Raw genomic sequence first — 19,661 nt, 5'->3', positions numbered from 1 at the left:
ATAGTTCTGATGGAGAGACCCAGATGGCAGAGGCATTGTCCCTCCTCATCATGAGAGAGGGCGTGGCTCTGAGCCGAATGGCGCGCAGCTAAGACTAGTTGGTGGCGTGTGGTGATATCCGTTCTCGAGAACGGTAAGGTGTTGACAGTCACAACGAGGTATGGTCGGAGTAGTCATGGTGCCGTCCTTTGACTGTCGAGGTCCAACTATTAAAGCATGGTGCGGTAATGTTATAATATACGGCCATGTAGGAGAGCGTAGGTGCACACATGGGTGCAATTGTTGGTGAAGCCGAACTCGTTGAAAGGTCGTATCATGCGTTTGGTGAGGTCGGCTAGACGGGTGCTGAGGGTAGCTCGGCTTCCTATATTCCGAAGTGTACCTGGTGGAGCGCCCCGAGCTCGAGAGTCGGGGCGTATTACTGAAGTGGGCGCCCCGAGCTTGGTTAGGGTTGGTCGGCGAATATTGGAGACATCCCAAACTCGGTCGGGTGAGTTGGCGAATATCCGAGGCCGATGGAGATTTTGCCAAGTCCGAGGCCGAGCTGATTCTGGGCCGGACCGAGGATTCAATCGGTCGATGTTGGCGTTTATTGAGCCAAAACTAGGTGGCCTTTTAGCTATCGGCTGGACGATCCATTTCGCCCCCCATCACATTGGATCTCAACCCAACTGCTAAATCCGTTTCTTTTGGCAATTAGGGGATCCCTGGTAACTTCAATCAACAAGCCTAGAACAACCAACCCAGCGAACTTAATAAACAAAGATTTTGAGGTTGGAGAGTGAGGCCCTATTTGGGGGAGCTTTTGGAGGGCCAAAAAGCACTTTATGGCTCTCCAAAAGTACTTTTAGATAAAAAATGGCGTTTGGTAAAATTTTCAGAAAGCTGTTTTAGCTTTTGCGGGAAGCTGAAAACAGCTTTTGGGAAGAAGCTCCAATTTGGAGCTTTCCGGAAATGCTGTTTTCAGCTTTGTCGGAAAGCTGTTTTTTGGACCAAAATACCCTCATTTAAATCTCACTTTTTTCTCCAAAACCCTCATCCCGCCTCTTTCTTTCTCACCCATCCTCTCCCTCTCTCTCTATCTTCTTCTTCCTCTCAACGCCGCCGCCTCTGTTCCTTCTTCCTCTTCTTTTTTTTCTTTTTTTTTTGTTTTGGGAGCTCGTGGCTGCCCACTGTGGCAGCCACCATGCCGGCCACCACCCATGGCCGGGGACCCCTCTATATTTCAAGAAAATAAAATAATAAATAAATAAAGAACTAAATAAAATAAAAAAAATAATGAGTGAGTGGCAAATAAATAAATAAATAAATAAATAATATTAGTAATTATTTAACCAATTTTATCACCTAACTAGAAAATTTGTTAGAGAGATAAATGGTCATTAGAAGGATAAAAAATTAATTTACACTAATAATTATAATATTTTATATATTTATTATTGTATTATACTATAAATATTATATTATATTACATTATATCATAATACATTGATATATTATGTTAAATAATTTAATATTATATTAAATTATTTTTCTATAATACATAATGTTATAGTACTATATTATAATAATATTATATTACATTACATTAATATTATATTATATTATATATTTATGTATTAATACATATTATATTTTATTATGCTCTATTGTATAATACTGGTAATATCCTTTATGATCATTTTGTCAGTACTTTCTCAGTTTGTTTACGAAATACATGTTAAAATAGCACAGCACTTTAAAAATGTAGTTACCAAACAGCAAAAAACTTTTTATAAACGCTCTGCTTCAGACAGCTCTACTTCTAACAGCTCTACTTCCAAAAGCTCCCTCAAACCGGGCCTGACAGCGCATCGCATTTGACTTTATGGGCTGCACTCACATCCGTTGTATGTGCACTGCCGTTGTACCAAAAAAAAAAAAAAGCGCATAATATGATAACCATGATTTTATGGATCCTGTGCAGCACGTGGGACAGCATGCTGCATGCGTTATACCATGTTCATGCATTCATGACCATCATGATGGCCATGAAACAGCCGGACACATATTTCTCAACCCTCACCCGAGGATTTTCTCGTGCGGTCCTCTCTTTTGGGTGTCTTTAGTGTTCCCTCGCTCGTAGCATCGCCAAGTGGGGCCACGTCACTCGCTATGAGATCCAGGAGGACCACACACCGATGCGTAACCTGCTCCTGCGGGCAACCAGAACTCTGCGAACCCTTCGAACCAGAAAGGTGGCCACGTAAGCCATCAGGGATGCGACGCCGGGGGACCCATCCGTGAACAGATAAGGTCCGGTCCGATCCAAAAGTTCACATGGTCCCGGGACCAGCTTGAGTCCCACCACCACCCCATGGTATACCTATGAATACCGTCAGGCTCAAGACTAGGACAATTCAACTTTTACGGATGAAGCTGGATACAATCACGGGAAATTTAATAAAATATAGTTAATACAAGATATTTTGATCGATGATACTCCTTGAAATTAAGAATATTTGATTCATTCAAAACCCTCATGTTGTGTAGTTTAACTCAATGAATGTTGCTAGCTAGGTTCCAAGACTAGAAGGTACAATTTTTTAAACATTGTAACATCGATATTGGGACTCCGGTAGAAGGATATTTTGATGGAGAAAGCTATTTAGACCTTGGTTCAACCATCTCATGAGCTGCACTAGACCCTTTGAATTGAAGCAGCTCCTTCTTAATTCTTTTTGCTTCACTAAACTCAGTGGCAACTCTTAAGGTATTGGTCACTTTACTGGAGGTAGTGAGCAACTCTCAAAATGTTACCCTCCCTCGGAATATAAACTTGTTTGTTTGTGATGAAGCTGATTTCAGATAGAGACAAGAGGCCTCTTTTGACTGTGAAATGGTGCGGCTTGTTTTGGAGTGGGATTAATACGGAGTGCAAGTAAGAGCTTACATGAGAACCACGGCCAGGTTATTATATATAAAGTTTCAAAATGTCTCGATCCTACCGCATGGACCCTTTCCATACGGCGTGCATCATGTAGCCGTGCATATCATCAATCACAACTGCTTATTTTTACAGTACAGCATCAAAATGGGCGCTTGATGTATATGCATGGCTGCCACGCCCTACCGGATATAATTTCTCCTTCAAATGAATGATGATGAGAGATCATGCACTTTAGTCCTAGGAATGATGTCACAAGTTGATATTGAACAATTCAAGGCACCTTCAAACAATGGTTCCATGTTTAATTTAAATTTTTCTCAAAAGAATGTTTAATCTAAATTTAAATAGATCATTAATTTATTTTATTACCTCCAAGTTTTTTGAAAAAAAATAAATGCTTGATATCACCAACATGCCTAATGTAATTTTTTTTATTAAACCAAACTAAAATAAATGCATACGTAACTATCATAAAATAAAATATCTAATGACTTAGAAGGAATATCTACCACGGCCATCTACAAAGTAGATTCAATATGATTTGCAACATATGATAACATCCAATCTACTGCATTGTTAACTTCTTTGTGGACATATTTAATTTTATAAAAGTGAAGAGTTGCTCTCATTCTCCAACAATCTTATTTAAAGAGATGAATATTAGTGGCTGAAGTTCTTCATCTAGAAAGCCACCTAATAATTATTAAGAAATCTTCTTCAAAAAAATATAAAAAGACTTTAAAAATTAGTATAATTTCAAAAATTAGTGCAAGAGAATTTAATTAGTAGGGTGAATACAAACTCTGAAGTTCAGCTAATAATATGCTTACCCATTCAAAAAAAAAAAGTACAATGAGTACAAAATTTTAGAACCAAAAATAACTTGTCAAAAAAAAAAAAAAACCCACTCCCGACCACCCAAAATAGACACACAGACATGCCTTTAAAAAAAAAATAAAAAATAAAAACAAAAAGAGTGCTCCTCCCAAAGATGCAGCGTCTACACCAAAGTTCTTGCCGAGTTGTAGATATTTCCAAATCACAACCGTTGCAATGATTTAAAGCTGTCAAGATTGTAGACAGTTAAAATCTTGGAGTATATTCTAATCAAGTCTGACTCATTTTTGTTTGGGTCAAATGGACCTTGCAAAGGATGGAGGACCATGGTGATGCTGTATGTATCTTAAGACTTAGGAGCACCACATCATCGTAGATTTTTACACGAATCATGTATATAGTTTCATATCATATTTATACCACTCGTAGTCAATCATCGTCACAACTTGAATGCACAACAATGAAGAACCCCACACTCATATTAGATTTGGTCAAAAGCAAACTATAAATAATGGCCGTGGACCATATGCCCACTACCATGCAAATGCTTCATGAACAATAATAATGCATGTATTCACTCAAACAAGATTACTAACAATATGCAAGTAGAATTTTTAGGCTCTACATCCATCACACATATTGCTTGTTAATTTCTTGCCTTGTAATAATTTTGTCTACACAGAGATAGCAACCCTTCCTCAGTGTCCCTAAACCTTTCGGCTAGCCTTAACAAAAGGTAGGACTTGATCCCAGGAATCTGATGGGCACCTTCACGTGCTTTGTTAAATTAGTCCACAAATAACTTTTAAAGACCTACCACGAATAATCGTCCGGACTGTGTTATGTCAGGCGTGCTCTGGGGGCAAGGAGGGTCCTTTTAGAAGGAGACTCCACGACGATTATTGGGTGGATTCTCCAGGTGTTAGGGAGGATCGATGACTACCTCCCACTGCTGAGGGATATTCGGATCTTGGTTCGAGACAGGATGGTCATTCAGGCGAAGCATATATTCCGTGAGGCGAATGGAGCTACGGATTGGGTGGCCTCCTTTGTTGTTAACCATTTAGGAGTCCATATATGGGTAGGCAAGGCAGAGCTGCCGAGTGCTTTTCGTGATGTTTTGCTTTTTGATTTTTTTGGTTGTATCTATACACGTCATGTATGATACCACCATTTTTAGCACAAAAAAAAAAGAAAACCTACCATGAATATCGTCTAGTTAGAGCTCAAAAGGGGCCAATATAAATCGGATATCGGTATATTTATTATTATTTATATATTTGACAAATATAATTATAAATATAAATGTTAATCGATACAAAAATTTACATTCATATTTATTTTAAAAAGATACAAATATATATCAAGTCTGAATATAAATATGGATATAAGTTTAATAGTTACATTTTGTAACTATAAAAATAAAAATATCATACAATAGAAGATAAATTAAATCAGTAATATTTAATATGGTCATATATATTTTTTAAAAATATATAAATACTATATAAAATTAAATATAATTATAATTTGATTATGTAATATTTATGTCTATTTTTTTTAGAAAAATATGGGCATAGATACAAATATTAATCGTTCGGATCACTGAACATCCTGAGAGGTAATCAAACCGAGGGTGACCGGATCTCATCTCCTCAACTTTTGGGAAAACGGCTAGATTTCAGGGCAGCCCACATGCACGGGCACGGGGCATCGCCCATCTTGTCGGCCGAAAACAAAAGCTTAAAGGCAATTCCCCTACTTTTACTCCTTCTCGTGTTCTATTCCTTATTTCCTTCTCTCCCTTCCCGTCGATCCCGCAGTGCCCACACCGAGATTCTAATCCCCTTCCTCTCTCCACTCCAAATCCCGTCTTTAGTCTCTCTCTCTTTCTCTCCTCCACTTTATTCCTCTTATTTATTCCGCTCCAAATAATCCCAACTGGAATAACTCGGACAGTATAAGAGAGCCCATATCGGCGACGGTGGGATGCCTCCTGCTTCTGGGTCCAAACGGTCTGCCCGAGAACTTCCCAGCAGGGAATGGCAGCTCCTTCTCTCCAGTCATTCCTTCGTTGCTCTCGTTTTGCCGACGGCTTTGCTCCTTAAATCCCTCTGGTGAAACTAGTCCTTATCCCTGAGGTATTCCTCAACGTGAAGAGAAGCAGAAGAGAGCTCCTTCAAAGGCGTTATTCTATATCCTCAGTAGTTCAAGAGGTTCGAGTTTGGATTTAGCTCTCTCTCTCTCTCTCTCTCTCTCGCTCTCTTCGCAACTTCGACTGCTGGCATACTGGTTCTTCAACTTACAGGTTCTAACTTATAGATTCTTTTGACGGAAAAATATAGCTACTATATAATTCTTTCAGATATGTATTTTGGTTTTCAAGATTTCTTGCGTTTGTGTTTGCTGTTTGGATGTGAAGGTAATTAGGGAGGTTTTTTGTTGTTGTATGATATTGCTGATGTGATTTATTTTGTTCTTCTGAACTTTGTGTTTTGCTTTTAGATATAATTGGATCTTTGTGATTTCTCCTCCACCACTCGTTGAGATGCTTATCTTTTCGACCAGATATATATTCCGTATTATTAATATTCATTTTTTTCAATAAGAAAAGGACTTTTTTTCTATTATTACTTTCAGAGTTTAGGTATGGATCTAATCTTTTGACAATCACGTCTCTATGCTGCTTGGGGTTCCTTTTGTCGTGTCTTAGTTGTTTTCTTTGTTTTCATTATCGAATATGGGAGGGGGCAAGAACTCCCCAGCCTTTTGTTACATCAAAATAGGTATACACCCCTGATAACAATCCTATGTGGTGTATGGTTTGCACCATAGAGTGCTTGCAGCTAAGATGAACGATGGCTTTATGTGTCATACATGGTGTGTCTTATTCGATGGCCGTCCATCTTCTAATGATGGTCATCTAATGCTGCATAGACCATACAATATAAACAAAGGACCGCAAAAAAAATATTATACCATATACCTCTTCATCGTGTCTATTGATATAGAGTTATATCAATTCCCGGACCAAGAAATTAAAAGCATTCTTATCATAAAATTATTCGAAGATCTCTATAGTTTTAAATTGAATAATATTTTTTCTTAGTGCAGGGAGATATCCTTTTATTGGTTAATGCAGAACTTTCTTCAATGTTGCTAGCCTTATTGCTAAAGATATTACCCAAAAAGGCCATACTATATCTCTTGCATTCTTCTTTAGTTTGTGTTTCTCCTTCGTTTGCATTTCACTATCACTAAAGTCATAGCTGTCCTCTCAAATGGTATTAAATGACAATGCTACCCTCACCAATAAGGAGGCGATTGACCTTTTCCAAAGCCTCATCATTGTAGAAAATTTTCTTTAACGAATTTTGCATTATAATTGAAACCATAATTCTAGGATTTTATCCTCATCCCGTTAGGTAACGGTGGGTCCAGCTACAGTGATGTCCTAACAATTATCCAGTGTAGGAGTTTCCTATGGACATGTAGATAGAAAATGAGCAATTCAAATTAAGAAAAATAAAGGAAGTGTCTTTATCAATTTTATAGCATCAAGCTCTAGAGCCTTGGAGGAGCTAAGAAGGAGACATGAGCTTATTGGGATTTGGTTCTCACTAGGTTCAAGAAATCCCATCAAGTGGGCAAACTATTTCAACATTGATGTTGGTGGCTGCATTAATTGACATAGACATCCCTGCTAAGCTTTAGGGCGGTTAATATCAACTGTTGCCATGGATATTGGGTGATATCCACATTTGCTTGACCAATTAATTCGATAATATCATCATGCTGACACTGTAATTGTATATGGTAGTTAAAAAAAATGCATTTTTTTTAGTGAAAAGTTTGAATTTAATTAAAAGAGATGATGTATGGACCACCCATCACCATTAAAGAAGGTTGAACTTGGTGCCTAATACTATTGATACATGTAGCAATTCATGCATCTATATTGAGCCCTGGGGGGCAAGAAAGCTGATATGCCTTGCTAAGTGTACAATTTATGGTTTGAAAGGTTAACCTATCCTACTAGTATTGTTAAGGATCCATTCAAGAATAGGCTACCATTAATTAACTCTATCGATGACGTCATACGAACTAATATTTTATTATTTTATATTTTACCTACGTGGGCGCAGGGATGGAAGGCCGCCCATCCGATAAATCCTCGTCGTTCCTCCCCCAACTTTCCCGGGACTCCCGGGGCTCGCTCGAGGTCTTTAACCCCTCCAACTTCTCTTCCGGGCCCCACGCCGAGTCCCAGCCCAAGCTTCCCTCCCCCTTCTCTTCTTGGCAGTCCCCCTCCTCCTCCGAAACTCCCCAAGAAGACCTCACCCCGCCATGGCTCGCCATCCACGAACCCTTCCCGCCGCCGCAGCTCGCCCGCTCCGGCTCCGAGACCATCTCCATTTCCAAGAAAGCTTCAACCTCCACCTCCGACGTCGACGCGGCGGCCCAGCGGGCGGCGGAGTGGGGGCTGGTCCTCAAGACCGACGAGGAGACTGGGAGGCTGCAGGGCGTCGGGGTGCGGCGGTCCGGGGACGAGGCGGGGAAGAGCGGCCGGAGGGAGTCCGGGAAGTCGCGACAGAGCTCCGAGGACTCCGAGGCCGGCGGCGGGAAAGAGAGGGGAGGGATGCCTAGGGTTGCGGAGGAGCTCCGGGATGCGCTGTCTGCGTTCCAGCAGACATTCGTGGTCTCGGACGCGACGAGGCCGGACCATCCGATCTTGTACGCCAGCGCCGGGTTCTTCAAGATGACGGGCTACCTCCCCAAGGAGGTCATCGGCAGGAACTGGTACGCGATCTTTCTTTGCCAATCGCTCTTGATCTTCCTTTGAGATCTTTCCGGGGTAAATCTTCGCCTTTCTATCTAGTGTAATCTTGATTTTTTTTTTTCTGTTGTTTTTCGTTAAACAAAGTATTTCTTGGCTTTTCTTTCTTATACGATATTGGCTTTCTTTCTTGGATAATTTGGGTTTCTTTCTAAGCCATGCAAGCATGATCAAATCAGTCGTGAAACTTTAGAAGCAAATTACCTGTCAAAGATGCAAGGAAATCGGTCGTGCGTGATTTATTTTTCTTTTATTGTTACCATTCTTCTAAGGTGTGCATGGACATGACAGCTACTGAGTGCATACCTTATAGGAAATAATGTCACTTGCTTCATATAAGATTCTTGCACACCATGGGAGTGGGAGGACTTAACAGGGTTGATTAGACAAACAACAAAAGCTAATAAACCCTAAAAATCCAATACACATAGAGGACCTTGGATCTTCAAATAGAAAAGGGGATGCTTCTGTATGGTCTATGAGGCCAAAATTTTCAAGTGTTCAAAGGGGATTTCTTGCCTCAAGGAAACATAAAGGACTAAATCCAAACTGATGTAGATGGCCTTAGATGGCACAGATGCGGTGCTTGCGATGTTTTCCCCTTGGTGGCTCCAAGGGTACTTCACACCACTTGTGAAAAGGGAGGTCCTAATGACTCCAATACCAGTTACTCTAGCTCTTGATATCAACAGATGGAGATTGAAAATGTTTCGAGTCACAATAATGCGTAAAGAGAGGATAATTAAGAGTATAAATTAATGTTAAGATCTAAACTTTATTTTCCATTTGGGATTCTAAATGGAGTCCGATTGTTTTGTAACTTTGCTGAATTTTTTTAGTGGCTTTGAGTTGAACGAGTTGTATTTTGTTATGAAATTTGATGAAGGTGTCCTCTTGCATATAGGACAACTTCACATTCCAATCCAATAATGGGGTTCAGTAATGGATAAGCATATTTGAGAGTAGATGTTTATAAAGCTGGTGGGATAAGTTGATGCATTCAGATCCTCAATGAGGCGGGGCATAACTTTTGAATAGCAATGTGTAAAATTTGTTTATTTTTCAAAGAGATTTAGAAGGGTAGGATAAAATATAAATAATGTGAAAACAAAACAAGGTTAAAAATGTGCGAGTTTTGTCAGGACTTGATTATAAAATTTGGCATGCATCACATGTTCCGCATTGCAAACGCCAAATTCACACAGGAGGAGTCCATATATTGAAAAGGTAATGAGCACATTACTTTGCCTCCAACAAAGGCCATCTGTTAGTGGCTCATGGGCTGTAAGTTTTTTTCCAGCCAGTGAATTTATATACGGCAAAGATATTTAAACTAACCTTAATCTTTGTTTGTGAGACACTAAGTGGAAAGTGCAAACACATCAGAATGATTTTAAATTCTGTATTTGTTCTACTATTCAATTTTCACATTGTGTTTCAATCTTAATTACCTTTGCAGCCGGTTCCTACAAGGTGCTGGAACTGATCCGGCCGAGATTGCAAAGATAAGAGAAGCACTGGCGGCAGGAGCAAATTATTGTGGTCGCATATTGAATTACAAGAAGGATGGGACTCCCTTCTGGAATCTCTTAACAATTGCACCTATCAAAGATGAAGAGGGAAATGTCCTCAAGTTCATTGGGTAAGTTATTGATGAAATATTGAGAATCTTGCTTTAAATGGTTTAATTTTATTTAATTTGTAAAAAGCTAATGGTATTTTTCCCACTGAATGAACCATTTCATTGGATACTCATGCATCATCTGGCATTGTCTTTGAAATTTGACAACATTCTTGCATGGTACCTATGCTTTGATCTACCTGCCTGATTAGAATCAAATTCCAGAATACTATTTATTTGTTTTTCATGCAGGATGCAAGTGGAGGTGAGCAAATACACTGAAGGGTCTAAGGATAAGATGATTCGTCCCAGTGGATTGCCAGAGTCTTTGATTAGATATGATGGTATTGTGTGTTTTCTGTCTTGATCTGTTACATTGTCATGTTGACATGAAGCACTTTATTTATCCGTATACTTTAGAAGACAAATAACTTCTTGAATATGTTTAATGGCAAGGTGGTTTTCTAATATATAAGAAACTTGCAGCTAGGCAAAAAGAAAAGGCCCGTAGTTCACTCTCGGAGCTTGTGGTAGCTGTAAAGAATCCCTGTGCACCTTCAGAATCGACAAACCACCCTTTCAAAGGGAAATCTGAAGGTGATAGAGAAATGTTCAACTTCGAAGTTCCTGGAAGAAGAGACTCAGAAAATGTCACTCCAGGAAGGCGTAATTCACGTGGCACGGGAAGTTCAATGCAGAGGATCATTGAACTGCCTGAAGGAGAGAATAAATCGAGAAAATCTGGTCTACGTTCCTTCATGGGGTAGGCTTTATGTTATTACTATGATTAAATCTGTGCTCCATGCTGCTTATTGTCATTCTTACATATGTTAGTCATCTGAGAATTAGCTTTACTGCACATAAGCTTTCTGCATACATGCTATGTGAATATGTATTGTTCTTGTGGAACGGTGAGTTTAACTTTCACCTCTTGGAAAACCTATCATGAACCATAGCCAGTCTGCTACTGTTAATATGCATTGGCATTTCTTATCAACTTTCGAGGCGATACCTGTTTCTGCAGAGGATACTAACCTCTGTACTTATATTAAATTTGTCACAAAAGATGTCCTGGCAAGCAGACAGAGCAATGTGCCAGCTCTCATTCTTTGTACGCATCTTTACGCATAATTTGTGGTTTTCTTGTATGTATATATTGTGTTCAGGCAGAAAAAGTGAGGTTGAGTTTTTAACCTCCCTAATCATTTATATCTATCTTATGGAGTAATTGCCCATATCTATTGGGAGAGTAGGGAAAATGAAAGAAGTAAAACAGATCAACTTTTATGAATCCATTTGTTGCCTTACTATTTCCTAGTTCTTTTTTGAATTGCAGGCTTATCGGCTTAGGCTATTCAAATGTGGAAAAGCATGAGTTGGAAGTTCCAATGGAGGAAGATGCATTACTGGAAAGTGATGACGAAAGACCTGAGAGTCTTGATGATGATGTCAGGAGAAAAGAAATGAGAAGGGGTATTGACTTAGCTACAACACTTGAACGCATTGAAAAGAATTTTGTCATTACCGATCCGAGGCTTCCTGACAACCCCATTGTGAGATTAAGGCTCCAAACTTTTGTTTCCTATTTCTTCAGTTCCCATGCCTACACTAACTATATTAGTGATTATAAAAGAACACTAGAAGATGCTAATCTATAGTGTTGCTTATTATATTTTCAGATATTTGCATCGGATAGTTTCCTGGAACTGACTGAATATAGCCGTGAAGAGATACTGGGAAGAAACTGCAGGTGCATTTTAGAATCTGTATATGCTCCCTCGTACCAAATGTTCTTCCTCTGGAGTAATCTACTTTTGGATCCTGGTTCTGTTCCAAGAAGTATTTATGCACATCTGTTATGAAGCCATCAATTCATCATACTATATTATACCCTTTTGAAGTTAAAAGCTACAATTACAATGAGAAAGTATAATTGATATTTCATAGTTTTTGTAGCAGCCTTGCAACTCTACTTTTCCCTGCCAGAGATTTAGTTTCCTCATACAGCTTGCAGACTATTTCAATTATGTAAAAATATCTGAGAGAATGGATACCAAAGTATTAGTTGCATTCAGTTGCAGCTGTTCCTGTACCTATTTGGGAACCCAGCTGCTTGTGTTATAGCCAAACGACTTCGGAAAATACAAATTCAAAGACAACTAAGAGTAATATTCATAAAAATAAATTGATTTATGTTGTTTTATCTAATTGCTACTTTTACTATCTGCAATGGCATATTTGGACCTGTAGATACTTTAATATTTTCTTAGTATCAACTTTTTTAATGTCACAAGCTAGTGAGCTACTTTTTCTGATTCAGGATAAAATTTTCAAAATTTTCTCCTCCTGATTGTTTTTAATTGTTGTTGTTTTCTGGGCAACTTTCAGATTTCTCCAGGGCCCTGAAACAGATCCAGCGACTGTTAGAAAAATAAGAGAAGCTATAGATAACCAGACAGATGTGACTGTGCAGTTGATAAATTACACAAAAAGCGGTATGCTTATTTTTCTTTTATAACGGGAAGCATGAGTATCAATCTTAACTCTGATGCTGATGATTGTTTAGAGTTGAATGTAGATGCCTTTTCTTTAAGTAAAAAAAAAAAGAGAGAGAGGGGAAGAGCTGGGCTATCCCTACATTTTCTTTTTTGGCAGTTCCATGCATTTTAACTTCTTGTTTTCCACTTATACCATTAATGATATATTACAGAGGAGTACCTGTAGTTGTATTATGTATAAAATATATTAGATACTCATCAAATGGTGAGGGCTATGGTTTCTCGACATGTATTTACTATGAATACTGCCTCTTATAGTGGCTTCATTACATAATTGCAATATTCTAAATCTTTTTCAAGTTAGATGATTTCTGAAGTAGAAAATATTTCTCCAGACTCTTCATTGTAGCTGTAGAGACATGATTGGAGAGAATGGATAATGCTTTGCTAATCTTTGCCATTAACTCTGAACATCACTTGACCTCTATGTGGTGCCACCTTCATTAGACCTTACTAGGATCGCTGTCAAGAAATGAGAACTTCATTACTAGAGTTCAAAGTGGTAGTTGAAACATGATTAAGTCATGGTTGTTTAATTTTCTGTTTTCTGAACATTCCAGATCATAGTGCTATATCAATAATTGAGGCTCAAGTAACCTTTATCGCTCAATCTTCTTTCTAGCAATTAATAGTGACTGTCTATAACTTCTATGCAGGCCCTTTTACAAGAACCACATACTTCGACTTTTGCTTTTTATTTGATGTTATGAATTTAAATTTAACTATCTAGACTCTACTATAGCCATTCAGACTCTTTTTCCTCTCTCCTTTGCATGCATTTGTAATTTTGCATGGAGTTTTGCTGCTTTGCCATCCTTGCTCATCATTTAAGCATTTCCCAACCTCTTTAAACTTATAGGAGTTCTTGAATTTGTTCCATGAATGTTCTCAAGGTTTTGAGGTGCCAATTTTGGAACTCTTTGTTCGTTGTTGGTTCATCGCATCTTGTCATTAGACTCCATCGAGTTATTCAGGAGCCTTGAGCATATTTGGAACTCTCTGTACCTTCTCTTCTCTATATTTGAATCTTGGAAAATTTTTTTTTTGAACTGCGACATTGCTCGTTTGGCGGTTGAAAATTTTGTTTCACCCTTTGCTCTTCTTCATGATATGTCGTACAATTCATTTTGTTGTCTGGCAATGCTTGGTTTGATCTCATGGCTTCCCAGGTTATTGCTCATGACAGCCTGTGCTTGTTGATTCAAGTAATTGGGTTATGTGTGTTGACAGCTGAATTTTGCTCATTTAGGTCTGCGACATTGACAATGTTGCATATGCATGGTGCACAAGCTTGTGTCAGGTATGGCCCTTATGGATTCACTCGGGCCCAGAAGTGCATTATGCCACTTTGTCCAACCCACTGTGACCCCTTAAGCTTGAAAAACTGATGATGATGCAACTTAAGCAAACTGAATAATATGCAGCACTGGGGTGAATCAGGTTTATAGCAGCATTATGTGACTGCAAGATAAATGCATTATTTATAAAATCGATCGGATGTGGTGAATTCATATGAGTTGTCCAGGGTGGGTAATTTTAAAACATTTTATTATTCATCATATATCCTGCCCCCTTTTAGATTTTCAAACCCTTGACCCTCTGTATCTTTCTACCATTGTCTTCACTAATATCACAAACTCATGCTTGAAAAAGAGTCGATCTCTTTTATCCTTGTAATCTTCCTGGAAATAATATATGTCAGCTCTCTTTGTCCGAATTGCTATGATCTATCAAAGAATGATGATAAAAAGTAGACATAATGACCCTTTTTTTACATTTGGCTTCGTTAGAAACAGACACCTTAAATCCTCACCTTGCCCATCTATTCAAAGCATCATGCTGAACTGTCATGAATATAGAGATGAATTCCATTCGCCATGAATCAATTATTCCTCCTTCCATGTGGAGCAACCAGGATTCTACACTGAAAAGCTTCATCCTTGCGTACAGAGCCTCAATCCTTATAAATTCCACTAAAAGATCACATGAATGATTATCTTTATCAGTCTTGTTACCCTACAGAACAACCAATCTGAAACCTTGATTTAGAGAGGAATGTGATGCGTTTTGTATCCCTAGATAAGTCCCCAAACAACTGTATCAGTAATGCAGTCTGCATTAGATTCTTGATGTTTTATCTGTTGATTCAACTGGTGCTTCTGTTGTCCCTTATTTCCATGTCTGACTCTGAGGACCAATTGATATATCCCCATCTTGATGCATTTTGAGTGTTCGCTGGTAAGCTAATGTTATTTGTTTATTCATTTTCCATTTATATGTTTTTGATTCTGAATTCCTTTTTAGTCTTTGGGGTATCACTATGCAAAACAGATGAAACAGCTGCACCAAATTCTAGATGAAATGAATACTATACCGTAGTTTGTTCTTAGTCACCATTAATAGTTATAAATGGTAATAATACCTTTAGTAATTTATGTGCTACTTCTGTAATACGACATTAATTTTCCATTTTTTTGGTCTCAGGGAAGAAATTCTGGAATCTTTTTCATTTGCAACCAATGCGTGACCAGAAGGTGCAAAGTAGTGTTGTTCACTTGGTTCGCAAGTTCTTGGTTTATCGCTTAATACTTTGTGTAATACTCTCAAACAGGGGGAAGTCCAGTACTTTATTGGGGTTCAGTTGGATGGTAGCGAGTATGTCGAACCACTTCAGAACTGTATACCAGAGGCTACTGCAAAAGAAAATGCAAATCTGGTCTGTGATCTCTTGCACTTGCAGGGTCATTCTAAAGTGCCTTCCAAAAGAAAGTGCAAAACAGTTTCGTTTCTGAAAATTATTGCCTAGTTAGAGATATTAAAGTGCTCGCCACACAGGATGACTCAATAAGCAAAGATACTCCAGAGTAGATTGCCTTTGATTGCTTTTTCACTTTGTCCTGGACCTCATGTTCAAATTCTACTTTGATAAAATTGACTTCTGCATGATAATTTTCAAGGTATCAAGTGAAAACAAAAGGGACACTGCAAATTTGCATCTATTTTTGTGGTGGAAGCATTTAACTTTGAAATGATTTTTAGGAGTGTGTGGTGGTATCTATTTTGTAACTACAAAAAGACTTTAAAGTTGTTTTCTTTTGGCAATGAAGTTGTCCACTAGATGTTGTCTTTTTTTCGTGGTGAATATATATTGTTAGTGGACGATTTGCAATTAATTTTTTGTTCGACTCTCCTTATAGTATAAGATGTTTTTCTCCCATTCTGTTGAATGCCATAATTTGCAGTTTTGCTACCATGGACATTTCAGGTGAAGGAAACTGCAGATAATGTTGGTGAAGCTGTGAGAGAACTTCCAGATGGTAATTTGGTAAGCTCCAGATAATCTATATCTATTTGATTAAATTACTGTCTTTAATTCTGAGGTATTAATACTTACATATTATGTATAGAAACCTGAAGATCTATGGGCAAATCACTCAAAGGTGGTCCTGCCAAAGCCTCATGGGAGAGATAATTCATCATGGAAGGCCATCCAGAAAGTATGACATGCTTGAAAGTTGAAACTTTTTAATATATCAGTACCAGCTTAGGGTCTGTTTGGATTATTAGGCTGAAAATCCTATGGGATTCGTTGGTTGAAGGCTGCTCTAGGCCTATATTCATAAATAGCTAGGAGGAGCTTTGGAGTGAGCCGGCCCGAATCCCATAAGGAGAAAAAAAGACCTCAGCTGAAAAAAAGGAATTACTGAGGTCTTTTTTTTACTCCCTATGGGATTCGGGCCAGTCCACTCTAAAGCTCCTCCTAGGTATTTATGAATATACACCTAGTCTAGCCTGTAATCTTATGATTTTGCTGTTTGTACTGGCCTAACCTATGAATCCCATAGGATTTTCAGCCGAATCATCCAAATAGGCCCTTAGTGTTTTGGTTAATAGAGCCCCTATTCTTAATGTTCAAGAAATTATGCTTTTATGAAAGCAAATGATATATATTTTTTTGAATACGGGAAACAACTTGATGTATTTGTAACTCACAAAAAAATTATAAACATTTTGTGCTTCCACAGAACATGATATTTTCTTTGAAATGTACATGTGTAGCATTGTGTGACATGTACGTGAGTAATATACTTAAAAACCTACTTTTACATGGTATGAAGAAGGGATTTATGGTAGTATTTGCTATTTATCTATAGTAAGGAATATGTTTTTATTTCCTGATTACTGAAAATTGTTCCTGTTGACTATAAAGGGCTGAGGCTCGTGAAACATTTGCACAAAGAAAGATACATGCTTTGGATGGGGCACTGTCTCTTCACTACTTGGTTCCAGTTAATAACTAGCTAGGTGGACTCAGCTAATTTGGCAAACCTGTAGGCATTAGATCTTGCAAATTGTAGTTAACATATTTCTAAACATACAGGCTAGGATATAATCCTTATCCTACATTAGCATTTTCTGCTATGTGAAAGTCTTGTACTAGTTCGATCATGTAGAAAAATAATTCCTAATAAATATATAATCCATGTCTTTCCTCTGTTCTGATATATGGCACTTGATAAAATTACATTTAAAACATTGAGTTATCATTATTTTTGCTTCTTTTGTATTATGTTAAGCAAGGTCTGCTGAACCGACCTGTACCGGTCGGTTCAGCCCGTACCGGTGCCAGTGACTGGCACCGGTCCGGTACAGGGGTATAAAACGGTTCCGACCCAAACTGGGTCGGAATCGATTGGTTCTGTACCTGGACCGGTGCGAACCGGCCCGGTTCGCGCCGGTACAAGCCGGTACCGGTGCGAACTGGCCCGGTACAAGCCGGTACTGGTGCGAACCGGCCCGGTTCGCACCGGTCCAAGCCACACTTTCCCCGCGCGGGAGTGCGCGGGGAAGAGCGCCCGCGTGCGGGGCAGCGCGCCCCACGCGCGGGGAAGAGCGCCCACGCGGCTGGAGCCCGCGTGGGCCTCTTAATGCCACAGAGTGGCATTAAATGCCACTCTGTGGCATTTGTTTTTTTTTTTTGAAAAACGCCGCGGACGCGCGAGCGGAGAACGCGCGCCCGCGCGCGATTCCCCGCGTAGGAATCGCGCCCGCGCGCGATTCCCTGCGGGGCACCGTGCCCACGAGGGCTGGCAGCCCGCGTGGGGGCATTAAATGCCACAGAGTGGCATTAAATGCCACTCTGTGGCATTTGACGCGTCCGCGGACGCGCGCGGACGCGTTTTTTTTTAAATTGGGAAATGCGCGCGACGGAGCGCGCGCCCGCGCGCGTTTCCCCGCGTAGGAAACGCGCCCGCGCGCGATTCCCAGCAGGGAATCGCGCCCGAGCGCGGTTCCCCGCGCGGGGTACCGTGCCCACGCGGGCTGGCAGCCCGCGCGCGCGTCCCAGATGCGCGCGGACGCGTTTTGTTGTTTTTTTTTTTAATTTCCGCGCGCGCGGCTCCGGTTCGGTACCAGTTCCAAGCCGGTACCGAACCGGAACCGTACCGGTGCCGGTGCTCACCGGTACAATCGGTTCTGCGAACCTTGGTGTTAAGTGTTAACCTTCTATTTTGAAATATATGCACTTCAAATGCTTAATCATTGTTTTGGTTTTACATTTCCGGGATTCTGTGTTGACATTGTTAATGCTTCTTGATTGTGATAAATTAATTAGATGGTGTATCTATGTTCTGGCTGGTGTTGAAGATTCATATTTATTTTTTTGCATGCTTAAGAAATTTGCTATGGTGCAAGTCATTAGCAGATAATTCTGCAGGTTCTAGCGAGTGGAGAAAAGATAGGTTTGAAGCATTTTAGGCCAGTTCAACCTTTGGGGTCTGGTGATACTGGCAGGTAATGATATTTTCTTTTATATATATATATATATATTTCAGAATATTTGCTAAGAACGCTTAGACATTACGAGTTAATGTATGTCAATAATGTTCTTCATTTTTCCCTTTCACAAAGCTTATTGTTGAAACACTATGACAAGTTTGCCCGTTGGATATCATTATCAAGGAGTTGATTTAATGATTGCTAGGTACTTTTACAATAGCTATATACCTACAGTTTTAACCTGAAAAATTACAAAATTTATGTCTCATACTAATCAAGCAACTAGCTATGCTAATGCCACGTGACCTTACAATTTTAGAAGGGCATGCAATAGTTTACCTTATTTGCTTGGCTGTGCCTTTTCTGATTATAGCTTAAAATAATCATTATGATCTCATTTAAGTCAAGCAATTAATTTATTCACTTCTATATGGTAGTGTGCACTTGGTGGAGTTGTTGGAAACAGGAGAATATTTTGCAATGAAGGCTATGGATAAAAATGCCATGCTTAATCGCAACAAGGTATGAAGATGACTTCCTGTTTTAAAGTATATTATCTCTGGAGAATACTGAATAGTCTGTGGTGTTATGGTTGTTTTATCTTTTGATCCATTGTCACCAATTTAATTTCAATACATGCCCTTATTATTTGGACTTGGAAGGAACAAGCTTGTCCAAGTAACAGTCGAGTTCCTATTTTGTTGCTGTATAGATTTCGTTAATGTCATGGGAGGGTTAAACTTTTGCATGCTATTGCTTATTCTACAGGTTCCCAACAGATGGTTTTTGCTTTCTACATCTATCTCCCTCCCTCTTATTGGGTATGGTAGTAAAGCAACTAATCCTTTAACGCTCGACTATGACTGTTCTTATGAATTTTAATTGGACGAGCAAGTGCCTTTTTTAATTATAATTTGAAATTTTTAGCTAAGTGGAGGATTGCTGATGTTTTTATTATTTAATTCAAAATTTTAATATGTATATTTTAGTTTTGTTAGCCGTTTGTGAGTTTGGAAGTGCCATTTGAGTTATGTTGCATTTGACTGTTGGAAGATTGCCAAGGTTGCAACTTTCAAAGACTGTCCACATTGGAACTCATGG

The 19,661-nt window shown here is 39.1% G+C and overlaps 1 protein-coding gene across 4 annotated transcripts in view; it reads left to right on the top strand.

Annotated features, from left to right (window-relative positions):
- Positions 1-5,479: 5,479 nt before the first annotated feature.
- The window catches only part of LOC103702839 (phototropin-1A), a 30,376-nt gene continuing 16,194 nt past the window's right edge, over positions 5,480-19,661 (top strand). Inside the window, exons 1-14 of one of the 4 annotated variants that reach the window (XM_026802892.2) lie at positions 5,480-5,982; positions 7,912-8,566; positions 10,063-10,245; positions 10,477-10,568; positions 10,711-10,987; positions 11,561-11,777; positions 11,904-11,974; positions 12,613-12,719; positions 15,267-15,316; positions 15,394-15,498; positions 16,048-16,107; positions 16,190-16,279; positions 18,499-18,575; positions 18,998-19,082. In XM_026802892.2, the coding sequence (XP_026658693.2) occupies positions 7,914-8,566; positions 10,063-10,245; positions 10,477-10,568; positions 10,711-10,987; positions 11,561-11,777; positions 11,904-11,974; positions 12,613-12,719; positions 15,267-15,316; positions 15,394-15,498; positions 16,048-16,107; positions 16,190-16,279; positions 18,499-18,575; positions 18,998-19,082 (2,067 nt within the window). In that variant the 5' untranslated portion in view covers positions 5,480-5,982; positions 7,912-7,913. Of the gene's footprint in view, positions 6,075-7,911; positions 8,567-10,062; positions 10,246-10,476; positions 10,569-10,710; positions 10,988-11,560; positions 11,778-11,903; positions 11,975-12,612; positions 12,720-15,266; positions 15,317-15,393; positions 15,499-16,047; positions 16,108-16,189; positions 16,280-18,498; positions 18,576-18,997; positions 19,083-19,661 lie in introns of all 4 variants that reach the window. The other 3 variants (XR_001879189.3, XM_008785422.4, XM_017841745.3) reach the window with 3 other exon arrangements.

Source organism: Phoenix dactylifera, chromosome 3 (assembly GCF_009389715.1).
Source record: "Phoenix dactylifera cultivar Barhee BC4 chromosome 3, palm_55x_up_171113_PBpolish2nd_filt_p, whole genome shotgun sequence".
Lineage (NCBI taxonomy): Eukaryota > Viridiplantae > Streptophyta > Magnoliopsida > Arecales > Arecaceae > Phoenix > Phoenix dactylifera.
This window is presented reverse-complemented; position numbering and strand designations above follow the sequence as displayed.